Source organism: Rana temporaria, chromosome 9 (genome assembly GCF_905171775.1).
Source record: "Rana temporaria chromosome 9, aRanTem1.1, whole genome shotgun sequence".
NCBI classification, from domain to species: domain Eukaryota; kingdom Metazoa; phylum Chordata; class Amphibia; order Anura; family Ranidae; genus Rana; species Rana temporaria.
Window position 1 is genome coordinate 116,626,348 of NC_053497.1, and position 12,710 is coordinate 116,639,057.

At 38.9% G+C, this 12,710-nt stretch overlaps 2 protein-coding genes across 6 annotated transcripts in view; one reads left to right on the forward strand and one right to left on the reverse strand.

Annotated features, from left to right (window-relative positions):
- Positions 1-12,710, forward strand: part of RALGPS1 (Ral GEF with PH domain and SH3 binding motif 1) — a 765,778-nt gene that overhangs the window by 352,689 nt on the left and 400,379 nt on the right. The window lies entirely within an intron of this gene.
- ANGPTL2 (angiopoietin like 2) overlaps positions 1-12,710 on the reverse strand; it is a 66,115-nt gene that overhangs the window by 3,716 nt on the left and 49,689 nt on the right. Inside the window, exons 3-4 of the mRNA XM_040324226.1 lie at positions 3,888-4,081; positions 554-824 (exon numbers count right to left, since the gene is read on the reverse strand). Coding sequence (XP_040180160.1) covers positions 554-824; positions 3,888-4,081 — 465 coding nt within the window. The remainder of the gene's footprint in view (positions 1-553; positions 825-3,887; positions 4,082-12,710) is intronic.

Below are 12,710 nucleotides of genomic sequence, written 5' to 3' on the forward strand. Positions count from 1 at the left end.
AAGGTTACAGACTGAGCTAAGCTATTTTAGATTTTACAGGTGATTATTACAAAAATGCTGTCACGTAAAGCAGTTTTGGATTTATACCTTAGGGTATATTCACCCAAGATGTGTTGGGCGGCTATTCCAGCAGTCTCACCACATGGACAAGGCAAAATGTCTTGTCTATTATGTGCCCAGTTCACACCAAAATCCACTGCCCTCGTACACTGCGGCCAGCAATTGAAGTTAATGAGATGTCTTTGTGACATCTCAATAAAGTTTGTTAAAAAAAATAAACTGTAGGATACACCAAGTTCAGCTCTTCATCACTGTGCTGAGCTCAGCCAGATACTGAAACAGAGCTACTGAACCAGCCCTGAATAATACAACATCCTCTAATGATATGCATGTACATACAAAGTTAACAGTCAACAGTTAATTATTTTGTTTGGTTATTGGGTTGGCTGTTGTCACAATGTAATAGAAGGTTAATTGGTTATTATTTACACTGCTCTTGTTATTATATATATCATGTAAAATGAATATAAGCAGCATGTTATAGAAATGTTACCTGTGTACACATCATGATCCCTATCCAGGGTGGTGAACTGCTTGCCATTATGCCAGGTGAACGAATCCCCAGCATTTCCGTTATAACGACCAAGTCTCAATTTGTAAAATTCACTTTCAGGTTCCAGGCGAAAACTTGCATATTCAGCAAACACCTTGCGTCCCTGCCAGTCTTCCATTGTAACTAGTAATTTGTAGTTGCCTTGATTAGTTAGCCAGTAGATGTTTTCTAGTCCAAGCCAATATTCTCCATCAATGTTACCGAATCCTTGCTGTTTGGAGGAAAAAACAAAGATGTTGTTAATACTCTGCGTTTTAGTTCTTTATGTAGGATGAGCATAATAAGTACACGTCATGCACCAACTATATATATTTATTTTTTTCTCTGCTGAGAAATTTTCAATTTGTACCTATAGGTAAGCCTATAATAAGGCTTACCTATAGGTACAGTAAATATCTTCTAAATGTGTGCCATTTAGGAGGTATTTACTCTGTACTGCGCTGATGATGTTGGCACATGCCCTATGAAGACACTGCCCTCCTTGCTGTTCCTTCTAGCAAGTGCCATGACTGCCGTCTCCCATGACTCCGACCAGTCACAGAGCCGGAGTCCGCGGCCCCAGAAGGAGGAGGGGCGAACATGAATGCGGCCTCCAGCGGGGACAGCACAGGCTTTGTTTGCAGGTAGGTGCCACATAATTGCCTATTATGAGATGCATACTAGCCCATTGTGCTTTTACTTTTTCAGGAAACAAAAGTAAAACCCATTAGGGTTTGCTTCCTCTTTGTGTGTCAAGAATTTTTTTTTTTTTTTTTTTTTATTTGTATTTAGCCAAGTTATATTTTATTGCTTCTTTTTGTAACTTTATAATAAAAAAAAATTAGAATATATTTTTGTCATTTTATTTAAAAAAATGCATTTTAGAACCATTTTTAGACTTGTATTGTGCTTGGGCATGGGACCAAAAGAAGGTGCCTAAAGTTATGTCTTTAACCACTTCAGCCCCGGAAAGGATATACCCCCTTTTTTGCGACACGGCACTGAATAGCTTTAACCGACTATTCTATGGTTGTGCAAGGCTGTTCCCAAACAAAATGTACGTCCTTTTTTCCCCCACAAATAGGGCTTTCTTTTGGTGCTATTTGATCACCTCTGCGATTTTTATTTTTTGCGCTATAAACAAAAAAAGCGAAAATTTTGAAGAAAAAAAAATATTTTACTTAATTTTTTGCTATAATAATTATCCCAAAAAAAAAACAAAAAACTTTCTTACTCAATTTAGGCTAATATATATTCTTCTACAAGAATCGAAAAAGGCTTATATTGATTGGTTTGTGCAAAAGTAATAGTGTCTCGTTTTAATATATATATATTTTTTTACTATTAATGCTGATCTGCAATTTTTATCATGATTGCCGTAGGCGGATCGGACACTCTTTTGGGACCACTGACATTTTTACAGCGATCACAGCTAAAAATAGCCACTGATTACTGTATAAATGTCACTGGCACTGAAGGGGTTAACACTAGGGCGCGATCAAGGGGTTAAATGTGTTCCCCGGTTGTGTTCTAACTGTAGGGGGGATGGGTCTGCCTGGGGGAGGAGACTTTATCAGTGTTCCTTTATACTAGGAACACACTATCGGTCTCCTCTCCCCTGCCAGAATGTGGATTTGTGTGTTTACGTTGACAGATCTTCATTCTGGCTCTGTCAGGAGCATTTACGGGTGCCCAGCGGACATTGCGGGGAATTCGTGCAGGGGAGCCATTCTGCTGCAGTCAAACAACAGCGAATGGTTGGGAAGTGGTTAATAACTTAAAAAAGAAATCCAAAACATTTTTTGGGGGATTATTTGGTGCCCCGATCTTTTTTTATACAAAAATTTGTGGCCAACTCCACTTACCCTCACTGCTCCTCAGCTCTGTTCACAACTTCTTCCTTTGTACAGCGTTACCAGGCCTCTTCTGGGTTAAACAAGTCATGCAGCTCATTTCCTACAAGCCTCGGCTGAACCATGGGACGGGCTACACAATCATGTAGTCTAAGCTCACCGCAGTGTCTCCCCATGTCTCATGCCCGAAGACGTGTCCTTTCCCAAGCTCCCCCCCATCATTAATTATTCTGTCTTTACACCTTTCCTTTTAAAAACTAAAGATAACCTTTTCACCAATGTTTTAGGCTTTGCTTTTTAAAAGCTAAGTTCACCTTTTCTAAAACAAAGAAACAAATGCACGTGATTTTGCTGGTAAAAAAAAAATCCTCATTTCTCTTGTTGTCCATGGACGGACACAGCTACTTAAATCTTGACATTTGGGTTATGTTCCTGTTCATAGAAGAGGACTAGGCAGAACATGTTAGTTATCTTAAAACATGTAACTTTAACAGAGTTGGTGGGGGTGGTCCCTCTGGTCATAACCCCTCACCCTGCAGCATGCAGCCTCATTTTTTTTTGCCTAGCAGAGGAGGACATGGCTCCCTTTTGGGCCCAGAGTCCTGAAGAGATTATTTTTTTTTTTTTTTTTTTTTTGTGATTCTTCTATCAACTGCCGGCTGGGTGACAGGCTTTAATATTATAGATCCTTCTAGTCTCCCCACTCCGGCCACCGAACGTGAGCATGAGCAGTCCTTAGCTACGCACTAGGTCGGCCACAACATACCCCATGGCTCCAGGGGGTGGCCGGTGAGCTTATTCTCCAGGGTCCACATATGACTGGGCTGCTGTTGTCTCACTCACAGTGGACCGGGCCGACAGCTACTCCATACCATCGGTTGTGGGTCTGTCAGGGACCCGGCAGCAAGTCCTCGCGAGGATGAGTAAGTACGGTTCCTCCTGCCTCGGTGGGATGGAACAGCTGGGCATTCCCAGGGTTAAGGGGTTCTCCTGTCTTCCCTTTCCCTGCTCTCTGTCGCCCTTTCCCCTCCTACCCGGTGAACTTATCCTTTAAGAAAGAGCCACAATGAGAGACCCCTGACCTTTTTTTTTTCTTTGTCACCTACAGTATAGTTGGCCACTCAAATGTCGCTGACCATTTGCATACTGGTAAATTATGCAAACTGACTTGTCAGACTTAAAAAACATTGCAGAAAGAAAATATTCAGCACAGTAGATGAGGAAGTTTGCATACTTTTATAAAGACATCTAATATTATAGTAACACAACTTTGGAAAGTGCGAGAGGAGGAATGTGGATAATCTCCCCTCAAAAAAGTGCCCACTTGCTACCTGAGCAGAAACATCCAAAGCTCCAAGGTAGGCAGAAAGAAAGCCAGATACTCTGGTGGGGAAACAGAACCTACATATAACATTTTCTTGTTTCCCCCCAGTTTTACTCACTTTGTATGTTTCCCAGTTCCGGAAAAAGTTGACAGAGCCATCGTTTCTTCTTTGGATCACTGTCCAGCCACCAGGATCATGACGCTGATCGCACCACACTTGCATCAGTCGGTTGGTGTTCTCTGGCTTTACCAGGTATATGCCACTTGTGTCATGCCCATCCTCCAGTGCCTGTAGACAATCTTTCCATGGACCTGTCAAGGACAAGATGGTGTCAGTTCCCAGATTGCAGTGTTTTTGTTGCATATGTTTCCTACCATTAAATTATTGGTGATAGTGAAAAACCATATTACAATGTATGTAGAGTTAGATGGGATGTTTATATTTTTTGTAAAATACCCTACACGTACCTTTTTATTCTGCAGTCTTTAGAGAAGTCTGGGGAAATTATGGGTTTTTCTTTGGTGGCAGCAGTGGGTGAGTCTGCTTTCTGGACTGAGCAGCATTGTAATAGCCAGTAAGTTTTACCCAGTCCAGGAATGGTGTGGCTCATTAGAATTGTTTTTATTTATTTTTTTACAGATGCAAGCGGTATTTAAAAAAATATATTTATATATATATATATATTTAAAAACTACAGAGCTCTGTTATTTGGCACCTTGATGCCCACTCAGAAGGTGGCAGACAGCATGTGCTGTCATCATAAAGTCAGGCAGTTGACAGGCCTGCAAGTGTTCAACCTCAGGGGCAACTCTCACCTACAGATATGTCTTCAGACAATAGACTAAATTCACAAATCAAACACATGAATAAGGATCACCTTTTCTTCAATCAAGTGAGGCCGCGTACACACGGAGGGAAACTCGACGGGCAAAACACATCGTTTTGCTTGTCGAGTTCCTTGTTCGGCTGTCAAAAAACTCGTCGAGCCAAATGTTCCCATTGCCCAACGAGGAAATAGAGAACATGCTCTCTTTTTGGCTCGACGAGTTTCCCAACGGGTTTCTTGGTGAAAAGTGTACACACGACCGGTTTTCTCAGCAGAATACGTCTCCCATCGAGTTTCTTGCTGAATTCTGCCGAGAAAAACGGTCGTGTGTACAGGGCCTGACAGTTATTTTTAACGCAATTTAAAATGATAGTTTAGAACGAAAAACATTTTTTTTAATCCTTGTGTAAAAATTTGTGAAATTTAATCTTTCATTAACCGCCTTGCACAAGTATAAGTGTGTAAGCATACAATTTCTTAATTTTGCATAGATCATGACTGGTTTCTTTTTAACATTTATGTACAAGCTTGTCCTGACTCAAATACAGTATTTATCTGGTAAATTTGACTAGAAAAGCTCTTAAAAGTAAGATCATTGTGCGATTTGTGTTAAAATGCGGAATGAGACTTGTCAGGTCTGGCGCAGCAGTCTCGTGGAAATACAGACCGCATGCCAGGAGGAACAAGAAGGAATCAACGAAGGTGTGGATGCTTCTAGCTGCAAAGAGCAAGGAAAGTGTATGTAGTCAGGAGAGGGATTTACTGCAATACAGGCCCTCCAGAAATTTGGAAATATAAATATGGACTTGGTAATCGATTAATAAAATGTTTCTAGGTTATGTGGACAATTTGCAGACTTATTCAAACTAGAGATGCATGCAGTAAAATTACTCTATAAAAGCTAATTTACTGTTGATTTGCACCAACAATGTTTATGGAGAGCCTTAGTGCAGCCAGTTTAGCAAGTCTGTGAACATCTCTTCCCAATACTCTGTAATGCAGACCATGGTTATTCTTCAGCTGTCTTAAGGACATAAAGAAGAAGTGTTTAGAAGACGTAGCAGAAAGTGGAAGCTTCAATTCTTTGACCAGGATTTGCATTTTTCTAAGTAACAACATTGTTTGAAATCTTGTTGTGTTGTAGCCTTCTAGACTGCTTCCAAATATTGAAAAGGAGCACTGTAGCCTCTGAATTAACAATCCTGTTGGTTTGTCAGGACAAAGAACTCTTTCAACTTTAACCTTCTGTCGGAAGACCTTTAGGCAATGTCCCCCTATACCCCATTGATGGTTAACTGGAAATATTTTTTCCATATGATCCGTACAGCTCTACGCCCAAATTAAATGAATGCATAAAAGTAAAACCACATTACTAAGCTCGTCACAAAACGTAAATGTCAACATTAAGAATATGCTGTTATGATCTTTCTATAAAATCCTTGTCCTAAACAACCAAATTTAATTACAAACCACAAATCTCAACGGCAGGATGGGCAGACCCAGAATGCTAAAGTGTGCTGCTTTTAGTGATTACTTACCACTTTTTTAATGCAAAAGAATTATGCATAGTGGTTTCTATGTCTCTCTGTGTACAATTGCTTCTATAGTGCACCTGCACTCTAAAGGTTTTCATGAACAAGTAATTGCATTGACCTATTTTGATGGTTTTTGGGTAACTTCATCTTTCTGAGGAACTTGCTGAAGATCTGCAAGAAATATAACTCTTTCCAGTCTTGTGGATTGGCTTCATTCTATGGCTCCCCTTGTCTTTTTCTTATTACCTATTTACATGTGTCTGCCACTGACTTGGTCTCCCCATCTTCTCTTCACCCATATCTAATTTGATTAGTCCCTTAGGGTATATAAGGAGACTTCCACTTATTAGGGAATGCTGGTGTATGTGTGAATCGCATTATATAACTCTTTTAGTGAAGTTTGAAACTTTGTTAGTTCTATGATGTCTGCATTAACATTATGCCTGAATGCCTCAACTTTGTGGCTGTCTTACTATTACTGTCTGATGACCTTCTACCATAACCCTTTCTTGTTACCAATGATTCATTATTTTATCTTGATGGCTCCTATCAGTAAAGCAAAACCTTGTAGCATGAAACCCAACTTCCTAGCAGTGATTGACTAAGCACACCTTGGTCTTTATACTTTAATGGAGATAAGGCCCTAGAAGCCACCAATCACCCAGCCCTTGATGACATGTTCATTTATGCTGTTGACAAGTAGGAAGCACAAATACAGGGACCTCAGGCTATGTTTATCCCACTGAAGCCACTTTTGGAGATTCACATTCTGCCTAGAGTTTCTAATGCTGATAAGTCTTAGTTATTTGCATGCTGAGAGTCAACACAGACAGGTAAAACTTCCAATGTTTCCTAGATCATATGGCATTGCCTTCTCTATTCCCCACAACTCCGGTTCTGCTGTGGGTCTATTTACAAATTAGAATTTTTTTTGAATGCTCCTTCCATCAAGATCCTCCTATTCTAGGCCTCACACCACTTTTCCCATATTAATCGAATACCAGAAATTGAGGAACTGATTCACATTTCACAGGAAAGGCTGTCACAATATCACAAAATCTGGACCTTCTGGTCAATTTCACAACTATAGCTCAATATATCGCTGTACTTCAGGGCAGAGGCTAGGGAGTCCCTTTGAACAATGGCGCTTGGTTCTTTTAGGTCTCTGGGAGACTGTCCCTCCTGCCCCCCCCCCCCTTATTTTTTTTCCTTCCTTTCTTTTCTTTCTTGCCTTTCCTTTTCCCTCTCTCTTTTCCACTCTTACTTTTTTTTTTTTTTTTTACTTGCTATTCTTCACATTTTGTGCCCCATTCTTTTTTTTGCAAGGTATACACCTGGACAGGTTTTTATAGGATCTTGAATGCCCCTAAATGGCCAAAATGGCCAAGAAGCCTTAGCTCCTCTTGTTCTTTGCTTGATCTCCAACATGTTATTGAGACATACTATGGTCAAAAACAACTATGCTGCTGTTTACCTTTTCAATGACCATGTACTTGTAATTGTATACTGTACTTCCGCAATTTTTCTTGAGACTTTGCATGCAACCCTGCTCCGTTTTGTGACTGTTACACCTGTCTTGTATACATTGCTTAATCTTCTTTAATGAAACTTTTATGGTACAAACAAGAAAAAAACATCCAACACTGTTATAAATTATGTTTTTGGGTGGGTTTCATTGGGATATTATATTTGTAGTCATTGATCAGGGAGGCTGAGATTATAATAGATAGATGTAAGAATTACAATCTTCAAGTCTGTTTATAACATTTTTCTTGTAAACCTAATTTTAACTCAACATGGTTACATTATTATTAATGTCTCGTTTTCTTTTTAAGCAACTGGAAAATTAACTGACTGCCACTCATGGGCAAACAGTTTTTTTATTTACAGCCAGTGTAAATCCAGCCTAAACTGGCCCTCCTAGTAATAACTACTTTGTCCAAGAAATGAATGCCCCTAGCAATGACTGCTCCACCTTCTTTTCAAGCAATGACTGCCCCTCCTGGATGCTTTTGTCATCCCAATGTACATAAACAGATCATATAGATTTTTACACCTAAATAAAGTCCAAAGAGTAATGAAAGTAAAATGGCTAAAACCTATTACACAGAACCTAATAAAGTGTCACAATCATGCTAGGCACTTTTCCAGTTACGCTTCAGGAAGGGCCCATCAAAGGTTAGAGGTCATCTGGCAAACCTATATATTTTCTTTTGACCCCCCCCCCCCTTCCTTGTCTTAGGGGACATCTAGTACACAAAGCCCCCTTCTTCTTTAATGATATGCATTTTTAAACAAAATAATATATTCAAGATGTTTGGCGGTATCAGAAGTATACAAACCAACCCTTGGTGGTATTTTGCAGCATGACAGCTGAGCACTAATATTTAAAGACTTTAAAAAAACTGTAAGTTGGTTTGTGTAAAGTTTTTCTATTAACAATTTTAGATCATAAAAAGTAAATTTTTATTTTTTTCAAATTTTAATATTTTTATGAAAGTCAAAAGGAAATAAGTTCTACAATTATAGCAAAATAAATCCCAGTAGTTTTTAATATTGGCATTGCATATTGACTCTTTAAAACACCTCAGAAAAATATTGAGAGGTAGTACTCCTCCAAAGACTAGTCATAGTACATTCATCAGTAAAAGAAAAATGACCTACAGTTGTTCTACAGTTATGTGGGAGTAAGTCTATACCTACACTCAGAAGTTCTAGTTGAGGAGAGGATTTTGTAAAGATGCAGATTATATTTGATAAGGTTTGTTAACATCTTAGATCAAACATGAATGAGGCCTTTGCTGGTCCAAAGAACTTAGAGAAAGGAGCCTAGGTGGTTTTAGCTCTCTTAAAGTGGACCTTCACTCTCTTTTTAGAGATTGCCTAATCTTGGACATCTCTCCTCCCTTTAACACGTTCAGAAAGTTTTTTTTTTGGGGGGTAGCAAGAACCTTTTTTATTTAGTACTTGCTATCCATTCCTCCATCTTCTTCGCCTGCAACCTCTGCATCACTTCCCAAATATCAGGTGGCTTCAGGACATTCTCATCTGGTCAGCTCATTCCATTCACGCATTGTGGGGGTTGTCTGTGAGTGATCAGGAAGGCACAGTTGACCCCAAATCTAAGATGATGTGGAATCAAAGATATCACTAAAGACTGTAGGAAGACAACATTGTAGTTTTTTTCAGACCAGTGAGATCTTTCTCTTTAAATAACCAGATAGATTTGAGAAACTTTGCAATAAAGGGAATAGCAGGTTGAGAGGTTGAAGGATAACCTTTTTAAAGCTGAACTTTGGGCATAAAATGTACTTTAAAAATATAATTCTCAATAGCCACAAAGGATATACATCCACTTTGTGAGCACCAAACGCTATTCAAACCCAGATAATACTTTGTAGAAATAGAAAAGGGAGAGTGGAAGACACTTTGGCGTATCCCAACATCCATTTCTTGAGGATATGAGGAGGAAGATTATAGAGTGATGATCTTACTCCTGCTGTGCAATCACTTTCTGGTAGGCATGATTGGCTAATAAAAAGTGTTGTTGCACCATGTGGCTGTTTGCTGGGCAGGAAGTCGAGTGAGGGCAAGATGGCCCCTGCTCGACTCTATACCCTTGGAGAACTGGTGCGACCTCTGACGTCACTTCCGGTTCTCAGGCCAAAACCAACATATTTCTTTTTTTAAAGTCTGAATGCAAAAAAAAAAAAGTTTTTGTCTTTTTTGCTTTTTAAACATCAATAAATCAAACGAATAAATAAAGGGACAGTGTAAAAATAAAAAGTTAAATAAGAACATTTTTTATTTTATTTTAAGCGCCCATCCCTCCGTGCTCACGCGCAGAACCGATCGCATAAGTAAGTCGCACACACATATGTAAACGGTTTGTTTAAACCACACATGTGAAGTATTGGCGTGATTGTTAGAGTGAGAGCAATAATTTTAGAGCAAGACCTCCTCTGTAACTCTTAATAGGTAACCTCCTATAGAGATTTTTAAGTACCCTAGTTTGTCGCCATTAGATGAGCATGCTCAATTTTAAAGCATGATATGTTGGGTATCTATTCGGCATAACATCTTTAACATTATACAAAAAAATCTGGATAACTTTTGTGTGGTGCTTTTTTTTTATTCGTTAAAGTGTATTTTTTCCCAAAAAAAATTGCGTTTGAAAGACCGATGCACAAATACTGTGTGACATAAAATATTGCGATCCTGCTCAATACCTGGATTTAAACGTACTCCCCCCCCCCCCCCTTAATTTTATTATGAGTGAAAAATTGACATAGCCACACAGAACTGCCACTCGTAGTAAATTCTCCTTTGCCACTTTTATCTGACAGGCATGGTAAGACACTTTGGGATTTGACCCCCCCCCCCAAACTGGTCATGCATAGGCTGCTACAGGTGTGTGGCTCCAATGACCTTAGGTATACTGTATTTGAATGGTCATCACCTACACTTTGGGGTTCCCACATTAATATACTCCATTTTCTTTCACATATAGGTTGGATAGAAAACCTGTATACTGAATATGGCCTTTTGGGCGTCACTTTTTCATTTCTGTTTTTCCTGTGTTTTGTTTTGTTGGTGTTTTGTTTTGTTGATGTTTTTTTTATTGTAATAATGTGCCACTATGCCATTTTGCATGCTTGCTCAGTGCAATCTCCTTAGGTCACTTTGCATACAGTATTGTAACCGTGTTAAACTGCCTAAGTTTTATGAACTGAGCCTACTGACTCTTCTGCAATGTTTCTTTTGTACTGTACTCTTCATATCTTCTGCAGTGTGTCTGTTTTTGGTACAAAAAAAAAAACTTTTTTCTGATTAGAAAAACCCTTTTCCTTGAAATCCCTGTGAAGAAATGCTTTGTGTGTCATCCTCTCTGTAAGGCGTGGGGTAGATAAATCTTTGGGTGAGTGAGAAACAACAATAATGTGACCCTTCTGAAACCTATCATGCTTCAACATTTTGCTATGGGAGGAAATTTGCTTTACATTTGCAGCATATACTGCATGTTCACAATTGTATAAGTGTCATTATTTATATCACAAGTCAAGACCATGAATCTATCATTCAGGTCCAATTCAAGTTGTTATCGCTTTGAAAAGATATTTTTTTTCACTCTAAGGACGGCACATGTTCTGGTCTGCACATTTTTATGGGAAATTTTGAGGGAGCCTAGGTTTCTTCATCACATGGAACTGAGTTTTTTTTAATATGCTCTATATCACTCTTCGTGATCCTGGCATATGGCCCTGTGTTTCTGGGAAGGTGAGATGCAACTGGTGTACTGTGAAAAATGTGGTAAAGATGTAATCTTGTGGTTTGTCAACATTGATTAGCAAAGGGTTAAACAGTAGATTTGACAAAACAGTTTGCAGTAGAAATTGGAACATAACTAGTAAAGAAAACTGTTAAAAGCAGGCACATCTTGTAGGGTAAGTGTTTTGTGGTTAATGCAGAAGCCACCATGAACTCGCATGATCTCTAGACAGAAGTCGTTTTGAATGGATATCCCCAACTAGAGGAACTAATGCACAGAATTTTGGTAATCCATAGCAGACTTTTTCATGCCATGATGGAAACTTGGGAGACATCCGCGAATAAAGAAATTCCCATGTAGGGGTCCAGTAGTGGTGTAACAGACTGACAGATAAATTCAAGTTATAACAACCATGGGAAGTCATTCAGGAAGGTGCAAGGGTTTGGGCAAATTAATAAAAAATCAATACCAGAAAAAAAAATCATAAGGTATTCTCAAACAACCATATTTTGTTTACAAAGCTGGAGTGCTGCTTTAAATAAAGAATGCTGCCAAGTACTGTTTTTGTCTGTTTTCCACAAAACATAACACCAACACCAATGCTGATTCAGAAAAACTGCAATGTGAATAATAAACATATTATTTATGATGCCCCCTAGCTGCTAAGAGTCAAGAAGAATTACAAATGTAAGACCTGTTTACTGGCCAACTTACTGAATCCGTAAAAGGGGGAAAAAAAAACCTACCATAACTCAGTGGAACTACCCTTGTTATTTTGTAAGCTATGCAGTTAATTTAATGTACTGAAGAGCTGGGGATGTTTATCTTTAATACTGGTATGTAGTTTTATTTGACATAACATGTGTTTTGTTTTTTTCTCTTAACCTTATTTGATTCTTGGGCTGTTGCTGTAAAATACTCTTGTTCTTTGCATTTAAGTGGTGGCATATTTGCAGTTGTCTTCACTGGTTTCAGTCCAGCTATTGAAGGCTTAATATAGCGGATCAGTGCTGTGTGTTGTCTGCTTAATTGAAATTTGGATCCTCTGTCCTGTTCTCACTGGTCAACCCATCTGTTCACTAATTAGTGCAGGAAATCCATTTGAACAATTTTGGCTTCCAGCCCTGTAGCTGCCGCTTTGGCAGATTCAGTTATATAATCTACCTCGTTTTGCTCACTCCACCATGGCTGATGTCGCAGACGGAGTCCAAAATGATGACATAATGCTTCTATCTGGAGTGAGTTTTCCAGAAATTTATACTCGACTAGTAGATTTGTACCAAGGAAAATATTCACAGTCCTGCCCTGTT